Below are 21,542 nucleotides of genomic sequence, written 5' to 3'. Positions count from 1 at the left end.
TAAATGACTCCCACAAACTCCTACCCATCACATCTGCTCACCAGCTAACATCTCTCCCCAGATGTCCTTTCCCACCTCTCCTATTTACACTAGAGAGTTACTTTCCTTGTTCCTAAAAAGTTCAGTTCCTCCATTTTCTTGCTCATGTCATACCAATAATTCTGCCCTCTCCTGCATTATTGGGTTCTCTATGTATTGGATTATATAATGTATCCCATAAGTGGGGAGGCAGAAGAAATCAGAGAGATATGTGGTAGCTTATTCAGAAAGAGGCGATGTTGTCGGCTTTAAAGTTGGAGAAAGAAGGCCAAGGAATGCAGGTGGCCTCTGGAAGCTGGAAAAGGAATGAAAATTTATCCTCCCCTAGAGCTTCTAGAAAGGAACACAGTCTTCTCAACACCTTGATTTTCTCCCAAGGAGACCTGTGTTGGACATAGTACTACTATGAACATGGGTGTACAAATCCAATGACCTCTTAAATCCACTAGAATAAATCTTTTTTCCCTACCTCTTCACCTAACATGTCTTCATCAAGGTCATCAATGAGCTCCATATCCTCATAGCTAATTCTTAGTCCACAAATAGCATTTGACAGAGTAATCACTCCAACCTTTGAAACACTCTCTTCTCTTGATTTCTTACTTCCTGATGGAGACCCTTCAGTCTGTTTTGTCAATTCCTCCTAATTTCTTTAGTCATTTTTAGTAGTCTAAGAGTCAGTGCTTGAATCTCTTCTCATTTCTGTCAACGATCCTTTCCTAGCTAACCTCATCCACTCTCAGGGCTTTTTTTTTTTAAAATATTTATTTTTCAGTTCTCGGCAGACACAACATCTTTGTTGGTATGTGGTGCTGAGGATCGAACCCGGGCCACACGCATGCCAGGCGAGCCCGCTTGAGCCACATTCCCAGCCCCACTCTCAGGGCTTTAAATATTGCTAATACATGATTGTTTTCAAGCATGTATCTCTAGCTCCAAATTCACATCTATATGCTCTTTTGACATCCCCAAGAGGAGGTCTGATAGGCATCTAAATGTTCATACTCTGAAACTGATCTCCCCTTCTTTATCTCCAAAACCTGTTTTCCATCAAGCTAATTCTACTTTTAGTTGTTCAGGCTGAAACCCTTCGACACACCTTTACTCCCCCCCCCCCTTTTTTAAATATTTTTTAGTTGTAAATGGACCTTTATTTTGTTTATTTTTATGTGGTGCTGAGGATCGAACCCAATGCCTCACACATGCTAGGCAAGGGCCCTACCACTGAGCCCCAATCCCAGCCCCAACCCCCTCTTTTTCTTTCATGTCCTTCATCCAACTGATCAGTCAATCCTGATAAGGTTTTTGTCTACTTAGGTCCTAGAATTATCTCCAGGACCTAAAACAGTAATTAGCACAACACTTTTGTTTAACTCTTGCAAAATATATCCAGAATTTGACTGACTCACCACCTCTACTGCTACCATTCTAGTCCAAGTTATTTTCATTTCAAGATTGGATTTTTGCAATAGCCTCCTGACAAGTCTCCTTGCTTCCTTGTCCTCCTCCAGTCTGTTCTCCACATAGTGACAGAGTGATCCTTTCAAAACAGAAATTAGATCATGTCATTGTTCTGCTTAATACCCTCCCATGGAGTCTTATCTACTTCAGAGCAAAAGCCAAATGCCTTACAATGGCCTACAAGGCTCAATGATTTAATGTCCTGGGAACTTCTCTGACCTCATCTCCTACTTCCTTCCTTCTCAAATCTGCCCAGACATATTGATATCCTGAATGTTTCTTAAAGAAGTCAGGTATTTTTTTCACCTTAAGATCTTTGCATTTGTGGGCTGGGGTTGTGGCTCAGTGGTAGAGCACTTGCCTAGCATGCATCAGGCACTGGGTTCAATCCCCAGCACCACATTAAAAAAATAAACAAATAAAGGTATTGTGTCCATCTACAATTAAAAAAAAATTTTTTTAAAGAACCTTTACATTTGATGTTCCTTCTGATTTCCATTGTTCTTTCTAGTATGTTCACTACTTGCACCTTCAACTCTTTCAAATTTTCACTCAGATATCACTATTTCTGAAAAACCTTCTCTGGTCATTCAATTTAACATGCATCATCTATCTTCCCAGCACCCCCACTCTTCTTGCTTGATTTTTTTTCCTTCACACTTATTCTGACATATTACACACTTAATCTGTTTACTATTTACCTCTTCTACTAAGTTCCCTGAAGAGAATTTTTTTTTTTTTGCCTGCTTTGTTTATGGAAGTATCCCAACACCCAGAAAGTAATCAGCACATTACAGGTGTATGTTGAATGAATGAACACCTGGAAAGTAAAGTGTGATCGGAAAACAGTAGGTATCTGACGCCCATGGGGTAAGCTGTGACCATATCCTGAGTGACTTCTAAGCCATGTTTTTGCAGGTCAGTGGGATACCACATATTTGTCTTAACAGTGGGATTAATATGCTCAAAATTGTACTCTCTTTAAAAAATTGCTCCGGTAGTAGTTTGAAGGATCAGCAGAAGATGAGCCTGGTAGGAGCAATCAGGATTTCTGATAGATAACACCACTAATTCAAGTAAAGAAAAGAGGAGAAATAGTTTGGAGAATAGGGTTTGGTGATTGCAGGAGTTGATGGTTATTTTTTGGAACATTTTGAGGTGAGTACAATGTAAGTACCGAGGCCTTCCTTAAAATGCAGCATAAAGAGACAATATATATATATATATATATATATATATATATATATATATAAAAGAGCTATTAGGAATAACGAAGACTCTGTTGAGGTGACCAGTGTGTACTTAAGAGGAAATTCAGAACAAGATAAAAAACCAGGACTTAGGTTAAAAAAAAAGTTAAAAAGGATAAGAGTTTTCTAGAATTGAAAGAGTCAAAATTCTTCATTCAGATGAAAATTATACTCTAATATCAAGCAAAAATAGATTAAAATCTGTTCAAAGTCATACCACAGTGAAACTTCAGAACATCCAGGGTAAAAGGCAAATCATAAGAGCTGCCTGAAAGAATGATAGATTGTCTACGGTGGAACAATGGAAGAAAGGCTGGCAACAGCTTCCCTCCAGCAACACTACACACTGGAGGTGGAACGGTGATGTCTTCAAAGTGCTGCGAGAGGCACCAGGGGGTGTGTGTGTTTGTGGCCTGGTGGACAGCACCTGATGGTTCTTTCCAAAGAATTCTGGATGCTGGTTTCTCTAGAATCTCTTGGGTCTAGAGATCAATCTTACCTCCTATGATTCCTGAGTTGGATAATTAACTAAGGATCACAACATTGATTTCACAATCTTGTACCATGTCCTGAATAGATGTTTTGACAACTAACTTTGTCAGCCTTTGGGACATCACCAAAATTCTGAGCTAATAGGAACATCATATTTAATGTCCTATTGAAAAACATTAAAATGAAAACATTATCTTGAAAAACATTAAATAATTTTGAATTCTTCTCTACCTTCTCACATATGTTTGACTTGCTTCCCAACTACCTTGTAAACATATTCTGTTACTTTTATAATGGTTCAGTAGAATTTCTGAATGTATACTTTTAGCAACAATAATCAAGTAATACATTTTTATTGTTATTATTCTTTTTGGGGCACATCTTATGAGCCAGGCTTTCTGCTAAGCCTTTTATCAACATTTCCTCTCATTAACATTACTTGCAATGTACCGTCACTCCCATCCTCCATTTTACAAATGAGGGACCTGGTCCTTTAAGAGCACGGAGACCTGCTCATCCTCACGTGGATAAGAGGAAAACACAGGAATCTGACACAGGTCTGTAGGACTTCAGAGCTTGAGCTTTCAGCCTTTGTGTCATATTGATTGGCAAAGCATGCTTGCTCACTATTAAGAAGAATGACCCTTTAATTTGGAGTGGAAATATTTACACAAAATGTTGACTCTTTTAGTCAACCTTCTGTTACTGAAACAAAATACTTAAGGTAATCAACTTAAAAGGAGGGAAGGTTTATTTTGGCTTATGATTTCAGAGGTTGCAGTCCACGAGCATTGGCCCTGTCACTTTGGGCCTGTGGTGGCAATGTGTCATGGTAAGAGCATGTAGGAGGCTTTTTACCTCATGGTGGCCAGGAAGCAAGAAGAGAGGAAATAGGGGGCCAGAGTCCCAATATCCTCTTAAAGATCATACCACTAGCCAGAGTTTCTCCCACCAGGACCCACTCTTAAGGGTTCCACCACTTCCCAATAATTCCATGAGCTGGGGGCCAAGCTTTCAATGCATGAGCCTTGGGAACACTTATCTGGCATTGACTTATTTCTGTGTTGTTGTTTTTTTCCCTCTCCCCAGGGAAAGAGACTCTGTGATCTCTTGTGTAATTTTCTAGCAAGGCTTAATTCCACTGAAATAAGTGCCTTGGGAAAATAACTACTTTGCCAGCCACCTGTAAGTGTATTGGGATTTGAACTTGAGTTTTCCCTGCAGAAATAATAAAGAACAGTAATTTCCACTGACAGTTTGCATTTTACATAACTTGTCAATATTTCACTTGGAATACTTCCCTTTGCATTGCCCCCCCCCTCCGCCAAGAGTGCCACATCAGTAAAGCAAGCATCAAAGTACTAGCTTTGCTGTGCAACCTGGTAATCTCCCAAAGACCAAAGAGCCAGAGGCTAAGTCTGAAGTGGCTACAATTTATTACCTAAAGAACCATGATAGTAAGGTGGCTCTAATTCTCCAAAGTGCCTTATTCTGCTTGTATTTCCACTACATTTCAGAATACCAGGCACATCATATGTGCTCAATAAAACCTTAGTTAAGACTCTATACTTAACTTTGAGATAAAGACAGTAGAAATAAAATTAGGGTGTTTGGGGAAGTGGTAAATGGGGAAAGGAATTTTGTGTTGAAACTCAACCAGCTGAATGTAATCAAATTTCTGTATCAACTGCTAGGTCCAGAGTGAAATTTTCTTGGTACATAGGTGGCCAGATCAGCCACAAACAGGTTAGGTCTTGTTCCGATACACAGGCCTAATAAAAATTATTTTCCAAGGCAGGGTAAGAGACAATGAATAAAATCTTTAGTATTACTATGTTGGTTCTTAAAAAGTATACTCTTTTTATATAAAATGCCTCATTAAGTTCCTTTCCTTAACATAACTTCATAATAATAGAAAGGAACAAAATTTCAGATCTCCAAGCCAGATGGTACAAAGTTTAAAAACAGAAAACTTGGCTAACAAATGAAAAAATATTAATGGAAATAGATTAGAAACTACAGATTCTCCATGTGTAATAAACAATGGTGAAAGAAATAATTTTTAATGAAATACAATTGAAAAACAGAATATGAAAACTGAGACTAACTTAATCTCACATAGTGTGTACCACGATTAAATGTAAGTGAGTTATAGTTGAGCACAAAGCACAATAAGTTGAATGAGATAGAATTGTGTAAGTACTTTGTTGGGGAGAATATAGATATTTTTAATGGCTTTAAACCAAGGTATCATTGGCACACAATATGCTATGCCTATTTAAACTGCACAATGTGACAAGTTTTGACATATGCATCTACTTGTGAAACTGTAACCACGATCAAGATCATGAACTATGCATCACCCTCAAGTTTCTTCATCCCCTTTGTGTTGTGGTCCATCCCTACCTACTGTTCTCACTTCTCCTCCACCCCAACGCCAGGCAACCACTGATCTGCTTTCTGTCAGTATATTTGACATGTATTTCAGTTTGGGGTGAAGGTGTTACTGATTATTTAATTGATGAATCTACTTATATGAAAGTCAGAATGTAATGGGAAAAAGTAAGGGAAGAATTGAATGAAGTTTTTTGTGATGACAAATAAATGTTTAATAGCCAGACTATACAAGATTTAATAGATTATTTTTGCTTGCTTGATAGCAAGGAATTTAGAAACACAGTCCAGATAGCTCAAGAAAAAGGATACATATTTTAGGGGTACACGTGAACTGGATGATCTATACTGGAGAGTTGCTGAAAACAGGTAGCTTGAGGGATTGGCCGCTTGGTTTCTCTCTATGGGTCCAAGGGCCATTTTCTCATTGCACTGATGGTTTTTGAAGCACATCAATTTTGTTACTCTATACCAACTGTCCTTCTCTAACTTCAGTTTATAGTCCCTCGTAAGTTCAGTTTGGTGGCTTGCTCACTGTCTAGTGATTCCACATATATACCCAAGACATCTTTTGACTCAGCCTTTTTGACTTTTGTTCCTATTAAGTGTCTTGACACTCAGTATTTCCAAATTTAAATTCTCAAGGGAGTATGTGACTGGCTCACCTTTTTGGCTCAGACCATTGACTATAGGTTGCTGGTTAGAAGAAATACCTTAGTTACCTTTGGGTCAGAAAGGACCCATCACCTGTGGTCCCAGAGCAGGAGTCATATAGTACTAAACACCTACAGGTACTGTGAGCAGGGCAGAATTCCTCAGGAAGGGATGTGAGTAGGACAGGTATTGAGCACTTACCTGTCTAATAAAGAGAATGGATCATTAGAGCTGATTGGAACTGAATTCAAATCCCAGCTCCAATATTTACTATCTTTGTGACTTTGGATGGCTTACCTAACCTCTCTGAACCTTAGTTTTTATTTTTGTTTGTTTGTTTTTGATTTTGTTTTTTTCATTTGTAACTTGGGGATTATAACTAATATTTAATTTTTTGTAAAAAATTAAAATAATGTCTGTAAAGCATTGGTATAATATTCAGAATGCAGCAGGTCTTAACTAATGGTGGCTGTTGTATTACTATTTTAACAGACTCGTAATGTTCTCAAGAAAAATAATCTGTATGGCAGAGGTGAAAAGATAACTCACTCAAGAGAAAGGCCAAATAGCGAACATTTAAGGAAATGTTCAGTATCACAAATAATTTTAAAATACAATTAAAAATAAATATTTCCCCCATTTGTTAAACTTGCCAAAAAATAAAAAATAAAAGTCAAACATCCTAATATTGATGGGGCAATGAGGAAAGAGAACATTCATATTAGGTTAGTAGCATTGTAGATGAACCTAATTATTCCAAATAGCAATTTCATAAAACATACTCTTTGATTCATAGTATCTTCTGGGAAAAATATTTCCCAAGGAGATAATTGGAAAGGAAAACTTCTATTTGTACAAATATTTATAGCTTTCTTTTTTTAATTTAGAGGCTTTCATAATTTTAGAATTGAAAGAGACTTAAGAGATGATCTTCCTCTTGGGTTGCATGTCAGAGTCATTTGGGAACTTTTAAGAAACACTCACGTCCCAAGTCAGTGACTCTGAGTTAATTGTCCTGGAATATGGCCTGCTCCTGAGTACTGTTGAAAGCTCCTATAGGAGATTCTAATGTGCAGCCAGGAGGGAGCGACACTCTTCTAGTTCCACTCCCTATGGAGGAAGCAATAGCCAGAGAGGTTAAAAGCACCCCCCTACACACCCCAAAGAACACACTTAGGAGTGATAGAAGAAAAATGAAGATGTTCCTAATGCCCAGTTCCAACGACTAGTGCTGGGAAATGACTGGAAATATCCCCATGCTCTGTATTTAGAGACCAGGTAACAAATCATGGTAGAGTAGTACAGTGCACTCATTAATTATGATGGAGAGGAGATGGTGTCCATTTTGGGGAGAGAGCTCCCCATGGCTCTCTTATGTTCTGCTCATCTTCTAAGTGAGGCGCTAGTTTCCTTTGGTCCCAAACCAGCTTTTCAGGGATGTTTGTGTACTGAACAGCCTTGGAAGATAAAGCGTCTCCCTCCAGGGCAAAAAGCAGACGTGCTCACTGTCTGGTGTAATCAAGATAATGCCTCCCTCTGCAGCAAAGGGGAGGTACCCTTGATGCTCATTATAAAGTCTACAGGTTTCCTGAGCTCAAGATGCTTTTTTTCTTGTAAAGCAGCCACTGTGTGGATAGGTAGCACCTGGTCTTCATGTGGTTTCCCTGTGGGAACTGGAGGGGTCAGCAAGCAGTAAAGAATATGCTCTGGCCACTGCTTCTGCTGGGAATAATAAGGCCCTCTTGACTCTGAGTTGTCCTTTACATACATTTTCCATTTTTCTTTGTTGAGCAACTATTTACCAAATTCTTATTATGTGTCAGGAGCTACGTCCTGGGAGTACTTAGCAAAAAAAAAAAGAGATCCAGCTTCTGCCCACAGGTCACTCACGGTGCAAAAGACAGAAAAGTAAACACCTAAATTGTATATTGTAGTATACACTTCACATCCCAGTGGACTTGGGGAAGTCTTCCAGAAGGAGATGACATGGGGTCTTCAAGGAATAGGAGTGAAGGAAGAAATATGCTTGTGTCGCGCAGGACCAAGAGGAGCAATATATGTGAAGGAACTGGGGCTTTAGCATCCTGGGGTTCAGGACCTGCAAGGAGTCACCTATGGCTGGAACTCAGAAGGCAAGCAGGGAAACAGAGAGGTGTGGAGCTGGAGAAGGATGCCGGGCCAGATGGCGAAGATTTCCTCATCCCATGCTGAAGAGGGCAAGTAGGAAGGAACAAGTGATGAGAGGCCATGCGAAGGTCTTAAGGGAGAGAGGACGGAATGAGCTCTGCTTGTTATTCTCCATCAGTCCATAACCACAGCCCTCATTCTGTCCTCGGCACCAGTGCCTGGGTTCCTATAGTCTACAGGCTTTCTCAGACAGCATGAACAGATTCATGAATGGGAATTTGGGTTCTAGTTTGGTTCTAGTTCTAGTTGCTAATGTCATAGCGTGAAAACACTGCTGAAGCCAATTTTTTTTCCCCCGAAATGAAGGATGTTGAAGTGTTATCATATTTCTGGAAATTCAAAGTCATCATTTCCTGACAAGTATTAGTAAATAATGAAAGGACAGATTTCAATCCAACTCAAACAAAGATCCTGGCAGACCACAGGAAGTTCTAAAAAAAAATTGATCAGCTTTAACTGCCTGACTGCTCTCTGTCCTTAGCCGTTATGGAGCACGCGGACAACTTTTCAATCACCAGAGTAGTGGGCAGGAGGAGCATTGTGAATGGAAGGTATGGATCAAGGTTAAAGGAACATAACTACGGTCAACTTTTCATTATCTTGGGGGATATATATATATCCCACCCCACCCCCCATCACTGGGGTATTGAATCTAGGGCCTAGCACATGCTAGACAAGAATTCTACCACTGAACTACATCCCCAGCCCTTTTTAAATTTTTTATTTTAAGATAATGTCCCATAAAGTGGCCCAGACTGGCTGTGAACTTGCCATCCTCCAGCCTCAGCTTGCTGAATGGCTGGAACCACAGGCGTGCACCAGCATGCCCAGCATCTTGGGATCTATTAAAGGAAGGTGGTGAGACTCACCTGGGACTTTGGACATGCCTGGCATTCAGTATGCTGCCCATTCATACTGAGTTCTTCCCTTTTTTTACCCTCAAAGGTAGACAGTCTAGGAAAGGTAGGGTGGGGTCAAACCTTGGTTCTGGGGTCTGGAGCTCTGGGGGAGGCCAAGGTCACAGATTCAGCACTGGATCAACAAGAGCTTCCACAAGGACCTCTTGATAACCACTGCTTTTTCTGCACGTAGGGAAATGTTTATTAATACAGCCTCTGCCCAGTCATCCAACAATCCTAGGCCTGGTGTACCTGAACAACCAAGGGCTTCCCTTTCTTCTCCTACAAATAGGAGTAGAGGTTTGGATAGGCAAAGTAAAGGTTCTTTTTTTTAATTTTAGTTGTAGATGAACACACAATATCTTGATTTATTTTTATGTGGTGCTGAGGATCGAACCCAGGGCCTCACACATGCGAGGCAAGCGCTCTACCACTGAGCCCCAGCCCCAGCCCAAAGTGAAGGTTCTTATGATGGAAAAGAGAACTGAGGAAAAAAGGAATAAAGATGGGCAAGTCATAAAGAATAGAAAGTGATTGCATTTCTGTAGCCATAACTGCAGCTTTCCACAGGCTTGGAGTCAAGTCTAGGGGACAGGGCAGTCTGTAAGGGTCTGAGTAGGGATTAGGGCCCTGTCCCACCACTTACCTGCCAGTGCTTTATCACTGCAGGATTGCCCTTTTTCAGGAAAACTGGCCAAGGAATTCTTATCCCATCCCCATTTGGAGAAAGAGCTCACATAGCCCCCTCCCATCCTGGAGGGCCTGATTGGCTTCATTTTTCCGATACCTAGATATGGACAACATGAGCATCAGCTCTAATTTTAGAACTAGATCTAGTTCACGTACTTGAGGTTTTGTTCATTCAATAACTAGGTCAAATTTGGTTTCTGATAAGGGTCCTCAGCCCCATCCTCCAGCCTTTCCTTCATCCCTTCTTTCCTTCACCGCCCTTCCTGTATGCATGACATACAGACTTAAAGTAATGATAGTGTATCTGAAACACATTTCTGGGTTATTTCCAATATAGTATGGTTTAAAGTCATAAAATGATGCTCTCAGGAAGGAGCGTTTCAGAGGTGAGCTCTCAACTACAAGCAGACTTTTTGGAGCAAGGAGGATTTATTTTACCCTTCCCTCCTTTGCACCCAAATTGCTCCACATAGGATGTTGCTAAATTAGCTCATAAGCAAGGCAAGACTAGACTAGTCACTTTTGGATCAATAACCCAGGTAAGCTGGAAATCATATAGTCCCAGTACTTTATTTTGTAATTGAGAAAATGAAGCTCCAGAATTATGAAATGATTTTTTAAAGTCCCTCAATAATAAATATCAGAATTAGATGCCAAAACCTGTCACCCCCAATACACACACACACACACACACACACACACACACACACACACACAGGCACATGCACACACATACTTAATTAGATGAATAGGCTACAACAAATGTACTGCTTGCAAAAGAGCTCACTGAACAATGTCTTTAAGCTATTCCTTCTGTTGAAAACATCTGTTTTTGTTTGTTTTGCTGTGCTGGGGACTGAACCCAGGGCCTCACACATCCCAGGCAAACGCTCTGCCACTAAACCACATCCACAGCCCTGAAAGCATCTGCATGGAAAAATGTTACTTAGAATTTGGAAATCTTTGATCTCAGGACAGGGTCTGTGTCAGTCATTTTTGCTTCTCTGTACCTATCATGGTGCTTTACATAATAGGTGGACAGTGGATGAAGTCATTGGATTTGTCCCTTCAGTTTCTATCTTTTAAAAGAGAGGGATTCTTTGGGGGTTTTGCTGTGTACAGATGTAACAACTGACCAAATTATCCTTCTGTATTAAATCCACTATTTCACCTATCCTATTGTAATATAATTATCATTAATTATTAATAATAATTATTAATTATTATTGAGGAATCTGTCTACTCAACTACCTGGCAGCTATTTTGAGGACATGGGTTAGTCACCTCTGCACCCTAGAGGATAGCACAAAGCCTGAAACATTGGTAGGTTTTTCATAAATATCTTATGAACTGAACTGAGCAATTGCTCAGTTTTTTTTCCATGTCATTGGTGTATGGGTTTTATTTGTTAATTAAAACCAGCAACTTAGAAAAAAACTTGATTAATTTCAGTTGGAGTTTAGTTTTTGTTGTTTTTCCATTTCATCTCTAAAGAATATTTTTGTTGTTTATTCCCTTGTGCATAGAGTAACGATTTGCTATTAATTTCTTCTCTACTACTGTAAAACAAAAATGAGCTGGCAAAATGCTAGATTGCTAAACATCTTTTATGCATTTATTTTGGCTTTTAGAATATACTTCTGTTAGTTAAACTTGTTACTTCACACTTACAAAACATTAATGTCCTCACAGTTTAGAGAAAATGTATCTACTTTAAATAAGACTACTTTTTAAGAAGCTAGAATTCTTGAAGCAAATATCTTCTGAAGTTTCCAACTTCTATAGTTATATGCTTTTTTTTAAAGTATGTTGAATTAGCCGGGTGTGGTGGTGCACGCCTGTAATCCCTGCAGTTTGGGAGGCTGAGGCAGGAGGATTAAAAGTTCAAAGCCAGCCTTAGCAATTTAGTGAGGCCCTAAGCAACTTAGTTAGACCCTGTCTCAAAATAAAAAAATAAATATGGGCTGGGGATGTGGCTCAGTGGTTAAGTGCCTCTGAGTTCAATCCCTGGTACCAAAAAAGAGAGGGGGGAAAAGTATGTTATGTTATATGGGTTTCTGGGAAATTTGAAATTAACAGGAGTATGGTACTCCATTAAGTTCACAATAATTACACATCCATTAAGGGCATTGAGAGAAAATCAGAGTAATCAACAGCATGAGTACAAATCTATTAAGGGAACTGTGACTAAATCAAATAATCAGTTTGAATGAGCCCAACTAAATTTTTTTCTTTAACTTAAGTTTTATTATTTAATACATTACTATATATAATTTATAATCTGGATGGTTGTATTTTGGATAAATATGCTGTTAGAAAGGACTGAATACAGATGATGCTATAGCAGAAAGATCACTTAGGACCCTAGGCTGGGTCTAGCTCACACTTCTTTTGTACAATCTTACGTATATTTGTTTGCAATATACTCTTTGACTTTCACTGGGCTCCTGAATGGTCAATGAATAAATGATAATATCTCAATATATTTATCTCACAATGTATGGGGACTTCTCTCATTTTGTGTTCCTAATGGGGATCAAAGTGCAGTAAATACTTCAATGTATTGATACATTGGTACATACAGCCAGTACATTTTGACCTACTAAATATATTTTCACATAAGAAACATAAATGAAACTCTTCTTCCATAACAGTTTTTTCTTCTAATGGATATTATTATCCACACATAGTGCTTTCTAAGCATACACACAATGATACATGGATAAATGGTTGAGAGGCAGCACTGTCTGACCAATCAGTTTGGACTCTGCACAACAGACCTGGATTTTGAATCCTCTGTCACATTCTAATTGTGTGACTTAACACAACTAATATTAATCTCTCTAAGTATCAGCTTCTTAATTCATAATGTGTTTTAACATGTGTCCGATCATCAAATAAAATATTGTAAAGCAATTAGTAATACTAATTACTAATATGCCAAACATAAATATTAGCTAGTACTACAATGCTTTGTGCTTCTTATTTGTGTTTATTTTTCCCTTTCCTGCTTTGAGAGGGATTTGAAGCAACACATCGTGTTCTCTACAGGAAAAGCTCACCCAGGAGCCATCCCAGTGGCTGGTAGATAAAACTTGAGAAGAGTCACTGTATTCTGTATTGGATGTTTGAAGAACAAAATGATGCTTGGGGAACACAAAGCTTAAAACATTTATGGATTCTAGACAACTGAAATGTTCATTTGCAGACTAACCAGAGAGTATATAGATAAAGAAATGCCAGGCTGAATTTTCCCAGGAAACTGGATCAGGAGCTAAGTGGAAAGATTCTTTCACATGCTTTGGGTAACTCAGAAGCTGACACTCTGTTATGAGTGGAGACCTATATTGCCCTTGAAAGACTGTTTCAAAACAGCTAGTTTCCTGTCAACAAAATGTCCTTAGAGGACACAGCAATACATGACAACAAGTACTGGACTTTGGAATCCAAATATTTCTGAATGGACTGCATTTGTGTCATCCACAAACTGTGATCTCAAAAATGACTTCACCTTTTAAAGCCTCTCTTCCCTTAGCTATATAATGGAGCTAGTGATACCTACCTTGCAGAGTATTAGGAGAATTCAGTGGGATCATGTATATAAAGTACTGATACCAGTGTTTGGCATTTGATAAGTCCTCAATGAAAGTAATTATATCACCCCAGCAAGAATGGATATTATAAAAAAAAAGCAAAGACAGGAAGTGCTAGCAATAATGTGAAGAAAAAAGGAACACTTTCACACTGTTGGTGGGAATATAAAGTAGTACAGCCATTATGGAGAAACAGTATGGACGTTCCTCAAAAGGCCAAAAATAGAACTACCATGAGATTTAGTAATCCCACCACTGGGTATACATCCAAAGGAAATGGAATCGGTATGTTGAAGAGACATCTGGAGCACTATTCACAATAACCAAGAAATGGAAACAACCAAAGTGTCCATTCAATGCTATACAAATTTTTAAAAATGTGGTACACTTACACAGTGGAATTCTATTTGCCCATTAAAAAGTATGAAATTTTGTCATTTGTGACAACGTGGATGTAACTAGAGATCATTATGTTAAGTGAAATAAACCAGACACAGAAAGACAAGTGCCACATGATGTCACTCAATTCAGATAGGAGTAAGAAGCTCTGGTATGCTATTATTGCACAGTAGAGTGACCACAGATAGTGATAATGCACTGTACACTTCAAAAAGCTAGAAGAAAGGAGTTTGAACATTTCTTCCCATAAAGAAACATTAATTGTTTCAGGATACAGGTATGTTTATCCTAATTTAAACACTGTACATTATATACATGTATTGAAACATCACATGGTACCCCATTAATATGTACAATTTTTGTGTTTTTATTTATCAATTAAAATAAATTTAATTTAAGCTAGAAAATTAAAAAAGTAACTTTTAAAAAGAAAGTAAATACAAAGCACACAATAATATTTGGGGCTAATATTTTGATAGATGACAGGGATCTGTATTCAGTCAATATAATTACTTGCAAGAACACAGACCAATGTATATTATCTAAACAATGAACTTGTATATTATTACTATCAATAATAATAGTTGACATTTACTGGCTCTTCATCCTGTGGCAGTCACTGGGATAAATGCTTTTCCTGCGTTGGAACATTTAATTTCAGCAATCCTACAACTTGGATGCTATAACCACCATTTTTCAGAGAAAGAAATTGAAACTTGGAGAAGCAGAAGTTGCTTGAGGTTCATGGCCATGAAGGGTCATGAAGGGCCTGGAACTTGCATCTGAGGACAGTCCACAGTGCAGGCTCTACCAAAGCCACCTCCTCTTTAGCTCCACTGACTCAAAAACAGAATTTCTTTGGTCTTTCTCTGAGTTTAGGAAAGACAAAACGTTGAGTTTCTTCCCCAAAGGCTTTCGTTAATGATCCAGGAGACAAATAACCAGACCAGAGCTCTGATTTACTTTGCAAATTTTCCTGAAATGAGAGAAACGGTGACTGTATCATGAGGCCCAAACTGCCACCACACACGACCCATTTCTTGCTTTGCCTCCAGTTAGCCTCCAATTTTCCCTTTCACTCTGTATCTTTTCAGTGTATTGTACACCTGTTATTAACAGCACACCCAGAATCATATCTTGGCATTAAAATTCCATGAAGTCCATTTTGAGAATCGGATTACTACACCTATTTTTAGCTCTCCACACAAACCACTCTTTCCATTATACTTTCAAATATGCTGGGTTACAGTGATATTGAACACAGCTCTTATAGCCAAATAAAAACCCCATGTTTGTCTAATCAGACCGGACCACTGTCGGCACTAATATAATCACATTAGGAAGGCAGCTACCTGCCTGTGCCTCTCCTCCTCTGGGTCTGGGACTACCCTCCCCATTTGCTGCTATATTTATCTGCCTTCTTGGCCATAAAAGGCTGGCTGTGGGGCCCTGACATTCTGCTGCCTGACCACATGCATTATTTTTGAACTGGCCCCCAGGGTCCCTGCCTTTAGCCCTGCCTCTGAACTTTTTCTTGGATTCAACCTAGAGTGGGGTTTTCATTCTCTCCTCCAGCTCCTCGGCCACATCAGAACATTTCCCCCACCATTACTCCTTTGGAAACTGGTAAGTGTGACAGCCAGGCAGAGAAAATGCACTTGAGCGCTTATGTGCTCATCAGCACTGCAGTGTGTGGCTTCTTGCTCGCCTCTCAGCTCAGCAGTTTTCTCACAGAGATTTCAGAATAGCAGAGAAATAGGAATCTGGGAACTAGAACAGCAGGGAGCCAGCTGAGCTGGCAGGGTTATTTTCTCAGATCATTGTATTCTTTTTAAATTGAGCTGCCATTCCTAGAGCTATAAGATCATGTTTGTCTCAGATTCAACTCTGACTACTCTTTCCACGTTATAATTCAGCAGTTTGGTTGAAATCTGGAATGGAAGAGGGGCAGGAAATCCTGTGCTTTCCTTTCTCTGATGATAAACTGGGCCCAAAGGAGGCAAATTAACGCTGAGGTTTCTAGTTTATGATCCAGTGATTTTTTTTTACTCTGACAATGCCATCAGTGTGTGTCTGTGTGCACCATGGTTCTCCTAACTTGAAAATGATTAACTCGGATTTCAGAGGCAGCACCGATTCCCCACAGAATGATCCTGAAGTTAACACCTTCTGGGAATAATTTTTATCAGATTTCAACCTTGAATGCCTGCCTATCTAAAAGTATCACATGAAGATTACAACTATGGAGTTTGTATTTCTTCCTAAGTTACCAAATTGTTTCTGAAAATAAAATTTAAGTTTTAAAGGAACAGAAGACAACAAAACCATTTGTCCTGCCAACAAACTCTAGTTGTCCAGTGGTGGGGATAATCCTTGTCTACTTGATGGAGAGGAGGAAGTTATACCTTCGTTCCAGAGGTCAACCAGTTCTGTTGACTTAACGTTAAGCCCTGTTTACTTGTAATGCGTGATCCATGTGCATGGAATATTAAATATTATTAAAAATAAATACATTGGGAGAAGTAAAAAATAGAGAGGAAAATAGAATTGGGGTAAGATTTAAAGATTTTATTTTGTGAAAATTATTTAAAATCATCTGGGTAGTGACTTTAGCTTATGATAAGTGGAAAAACCTTTATTATTTATTTGTAGATCATTCAGACAGTATTTGCCATGTGATAGTGTGGTATGTATTGTTATAGAAACATATCTAATATCTTTGTAACTGCCTGACATAATTCTATATTTATTCTAATCTTTTGTATTATCAAAATTCATATATAATTATTAATTATCTATGACAATTTTATTCTGTATATTTAAGAACAGAAAAGAGCAATCTATTTAAGGGTTGAAGCAGAGTTGCTTGTTAGTAGCTATTTTTTTCCTCTTAGGAAATGCCATGTAGACTGATATCTTCCTTGAGACCTAAGATACATATTTCTGGAGTGAAGTTTGCTAGATTTTCTTCTCTAGGGAATACATACTGACTTTTAAAATAGTTTAAATGAAAAGGATTATTAAATATGGGAAAAATATAGCAACTTTAGAAGGATTTACTTCTTCAGGTTTTTAAGAAAAACAAGTTTTCGAAAAAACTGATTACTCCCAAACTGATTTTCTTATAAGATTTTTTTTTTGACTGGGTATTGAATTCAGGAACACTCAATCACTGAGCCACATTCCTAGCCCTATTTTGGATTTTATTTAGAGACAGGGTCTCACTGAATTGCTTAGCACCTTGCTTTTGCTGAGGCTGGCTGTGAACTCACGGTCCTCCTGCCTCAGCCTCCAGAGCTGCTGGGATTACAGGTATATGCCACTGCACCCAGCTTCTTATAAGATTTTAAAACAACATTTGAAAAGATGCATAAAAGCATTTAAAAAACTAGGAGGGGAGATATCAATAAAACTGTTATGTTGTCCACACAGCTGATAAGTCTCCTAACAGTGAACAGATTATTCAGGAAAGCTAATGTAATGTGAAGTCTCCCCTCCCAATGCTAAGCAAGCTCCATCTTTGATTTTCAGTATAATGGTAACTAGTTCACAATGCCAACTGATATCCTGAGGAATGTCTCTCTTACTTCTTCGTGTAGGAAGTCTAGAAGCCTTCATATTCCTTGTAAAGCAAATAATTTCTCTGATATACCCTTTTGAAGTGTTCGTACGATTTGACAGAGCTTGTGAGTAACATTGCCATAACTCCAGGGCTCAGTCCTAGCACGTACTTTTCCATTTACATTTGTTCTCATCTAGTTTTTTTGTTTGTTTGGTCTTTGAGTACCACCAATATGCTGTTGACTCTCTAAGGCAGGTTTTTATACTGGTCTACTCCCTGAACTCCAGAGTCACATATCCAGCTTCGAATTTTAGGCCTCCTCTTAAAGGTCTAGCAAGCATCTCAGATGCAGAATGTCTCAAACCAACCTTGTGTTCTTCCAACTCAAACCAAGGCTTTCTTATCCTCCCCATCTCTGTCATAACAACCTCAGTCTTCCAGTTACTCAGGCAAAACCCTTGGCATTATCTCTCTTCACTCTCTAATTCAGAACTTCCATCGAATGTTATTTGTTCTGTCTTCCAAAACTGTGCACCGTCTGACCACTTGTCACATTTTCACCACTACCGCTGTCATTGCTACCCTGGATACTGCAGTGACCTTTGTGTTGTGTGCTAGGGCCACCATAGCAAAGTACCACAGACTGAATGGCTTACCTAACAGAGACTTCTTTTCTTACAATGCTGGAGGCTAGCTATCCAAGATGCAAGGGCTGGTTTTCTCTGAGGCTCCTCCTTGACTTGTAGATTGCCCTCCCTTTGTTTCCACATGGTCCTCCCACTGTTATATGTACAGATAATGCGTCCCAATTTCCTTTTCTTTTAGGGACACCAAGAGTCATTCTCAGCTCAGAGCCTTCCAATGGCTTCTCAGTCTCTCAGAATAAAAGACCAAGTCCTTACTGTCGCCTATAGTACCCTACACTATCTGCCCTTCCCCCTGCCTGCCCCTCATCTCTAGGACACCATCTTTGCCTCTCCCTCCTCCCACACCCCCTGCCTCTCTGGCTGGAGCATGATAAGTGCCCCTTCCCCAGGGCCTCTGCACTGGTATTTTATCTAGAGCACTCCTCCCCCAGATACTCTCATGCTCAGATGTCACCTTCCAGCAAAGCCATCCCTGATGGGGCTATTTAAAATTGCATCTATCCCTCTTTCCTGCTTGATTTTTCCTCTATTGCATTTAGCACATGCTAATATATCCCAAACATTAATTTTCATGACTATCTCTTACAATAGAATATACAGGTCTAACTATTCCAGTTATTCTATGCCTTGGTATAAGATTTTAAATCTTCTTATAAGATTTATCCAAAAGAAATTTGGGTAAAAAATTTACCCAAAAGGACTAAAATCAGCACATTATAGTGATACAGGAATATCAATATTTGTAGCAACACAATTCATAATAGCTAAGTTATGGAACCAGCTCCAGTGCCTACCAACAGACGAACAGATAAAGAAAACATAGTGTTTATTTACAGTGGTGTTTTACTCAGCCATAAAGAAGAAAAAAATCATGGCATTTGCCAGTAAATGGATGAAACTGGAGAAGAGCATGCAGGTGAAATCAACCAGACTCAGAAAGTCAAGGGTCAATTATTTTTTTCTCCCATGGAAAACCTAGAGCAAAACAAGGGGGGAAGAGCAGGAGGGTGAATGCCATGAAAATAGAAGGGAGATCAGTGGAGTAGATGAAGGGGATTGAGGAGGAGAGAGAAGGATTCGGAAAAGGGAGGAACTGCAGGATGAAATTAACCTTATGCTACGTATATGTAAGATACACCACAGTGAGGTCCACCTATGTGTATCTTTAAAACACCGATTAAAAACAATAAAGAGATGGAAGGAGGGCAAGTAGAGAAGGGAAATGAGGTGGGAGGAGAGGAGGGAAAGAGGAAGTACCCGGGGACTAAAATAGAGCAAATTAAATTCTGTGCATGTATGATTGTGTCAAAATGAACCCCACTATTATGTATAACTATAATGCACTAATAAAAACATTTTTTTTTAAAAAAAAGGAATAGATACCATTCTGGAGTAGGTTATTACAGCAGAGATTTTGCTTTTGGTTTGTTTTTGTTCACTTCTGTATTTCTTGTGCTAGAATAATTCCAGGCCCACAGTGGGTGCTCACTAATTATTTGTTGAGTGAATATCACATTGCACTCCATCATTACATATGATTCCAAATGAAATCCGGGTCAGAATGAAATGCAAAAAAAAAAAAATTTTAGAAACGTTCATGACAGAGGGCCCAAAGGAAAAAGCACAACAGTAAGGGTCAAGAAACCCTGCTAAGCCCTCCTAAATATAAAGAAAAAAAGAAGTCACAGGACAGGAAGGGACACACAGGTTACGTGGGAGGGAGTTTACTGAGTAACCCGTTAGACTGAACCTCACACCCTTTTCCATTTACCCCTTGGAAAGATGAATGCATGCATTCTTACACGTTGGTTTGGAGGACTTGTCCTCTGGCCTGGGTTCCTTAATAATGGACTCAAGAACCGCTGTCCTCTTGTAGGCTGCCTGCTCCCCTCAAGGGCCCAGGATGTCGTTACCTTTCTATCAGAGGTCCCACCAGCACTATGATCTCAGCTACCGCAACAAGGACCTTCGCACCACCATGAGCCAGTACCAGCAGGAGAAGAAGCGCTCTGCCATCTACACCCACGGCTCCACCGCCTACAGCAGTCGGTCCTCGGCGGCTCACCGCCAGGAGTCGCAGGCCTCCATCCAGGCGTCGGCCTCCTACCAGCAGCAAGCCTCGCAGGCCTCCCATCTTGCAAGCTCGCAGTTCTCCCTGGACTCCCAAGTCAGTCGCAAGGCAGCCTCAGCCTACGATTATGGCTACTCCCACGGGTAGGTCTTGGTCCTCCCAAATCACTTTTCCTGGCTCCTTCCATGTGGCAGCTCTACCTTGAAACCAGGTGTGGAGAAAGAATAGGTTTGGGGAGTGTAGACACCTGAGATACAGGTATAGACACCTGAGATACAGGTATAGACACCTGAGACCTGTGTCTATACCTATTGCCCATGATTGTCTCTTTGGGATTCACAGAGAGGTTCCTAGTTCTCTTGGCGAGTCTCACTGGCGATTCCTGCTGTGATATTTCTAGAAGCAGGGACATTTTGCCACCAGTTACTTTAGCAGCCGCAGAGCCAGAAAATATCATTTCAACACTCACAGCAGGTCTCCTGGCTCTCCGAAGGTTTTTTTGCTTAGATGAGAGGCCACCAGGGTAGAAGTTAAAATTCACAGGTCACAGAGAGCTAAATGATGGCAGAGATGGATTCTATTTTTTCAGCCGCAGAAAGCCAATAATCAAAATTCTGAGCTATTATTCAAGCAGAAAATGTTTTCTTTAGCATTTTATTCAACAAAAAACTTGACCTTATCTCAGTCAGCCTAAGACCAATAGAACCAAACCTGTATTGTCACAAAATTAGATTTATTGACCCAACAATGTGGCAGACTACAGATAACTAGAACGAGTTACTTTAGGATTTTAGGAAAAGTGGAGTTTAGATGCAGATCTGGTCTGCAGAGCAACCCCAAGATCTCATTTCTTTGGAAACAATAAAGTTAAGGTCAACGTGGACTGTTGTATCCAAAAACCCTTGGTTGGAGCTCTTTACCTGGGGTGGGAGCAAAGGCTGGTTTTCTGGGGTCAACAAGCAACTGAGATCCTTTAGGTAAGAGTGAGATGTTTCATTCCTAATGATGTGAACAGCAAACTCACCAATAGTCTGATTGCAGAAAAAAATGCAGTCATCTGCAGTCACCCAAAGAAAGAGGTTAGTTGCTATGACGCTATGCAGCAGCAGCAGCCCTGGGAGAAATGTTCTTTCTTGTTAATTTTGCATTTGGCTTCTCTGTGTCTGTTGGTCCAGACCAATGAATGTTGTTTTCTAAATCCAAA

General features: G+C 39.5%; 1 protein-coding gene across 1 annotated transcript in view; it reads left to right on the top strand.

The window, feature by feature from the left end:
- Window positions 1-15,462: 15,462 nt before the first annotated feature.
- Myom1 (myomesin 1) overlaps window positions 15,463-21,542 on the top strand; it is a 128,999-nt gene continuing 122,919 nt past the window's right edge. Inside the window, exons 1-2 of the mRNA XM_005337118.5 lie at window positions 15,463-15,684; window positions 20,144-20,481. Coding sequence (XP_005337175.2) covers window positions 20,171-20,481 — 311 coding nt within the window. The 5' untranslated portion in view covers window positions 15,463-15,684; window positions 20,144-20,170. The remainder of the gene's footprint in view (window positions 15,685-20,143; window positions 20,482-21,542) is intronic.

The sequence above is a fragment of the Ictidomys tridecemlineatus genome, chromosome 13 (genome assembly GCF_052094955.1).
Source record: "Ictidomys tridecemlineatus isolate mIctTri1 chromosome 13, mIctTri1.hap1, whole genome shotgun sequence".
NCBI lineage: Eukaryota > Metazoa > Chordata > Mammalia > Rodentia > Sciuridae > Ictidomys > Ictidomys tridecemlineatus.
This window is presented reverse-complemented; position numbering and strand designations above follow the sequence as displayed.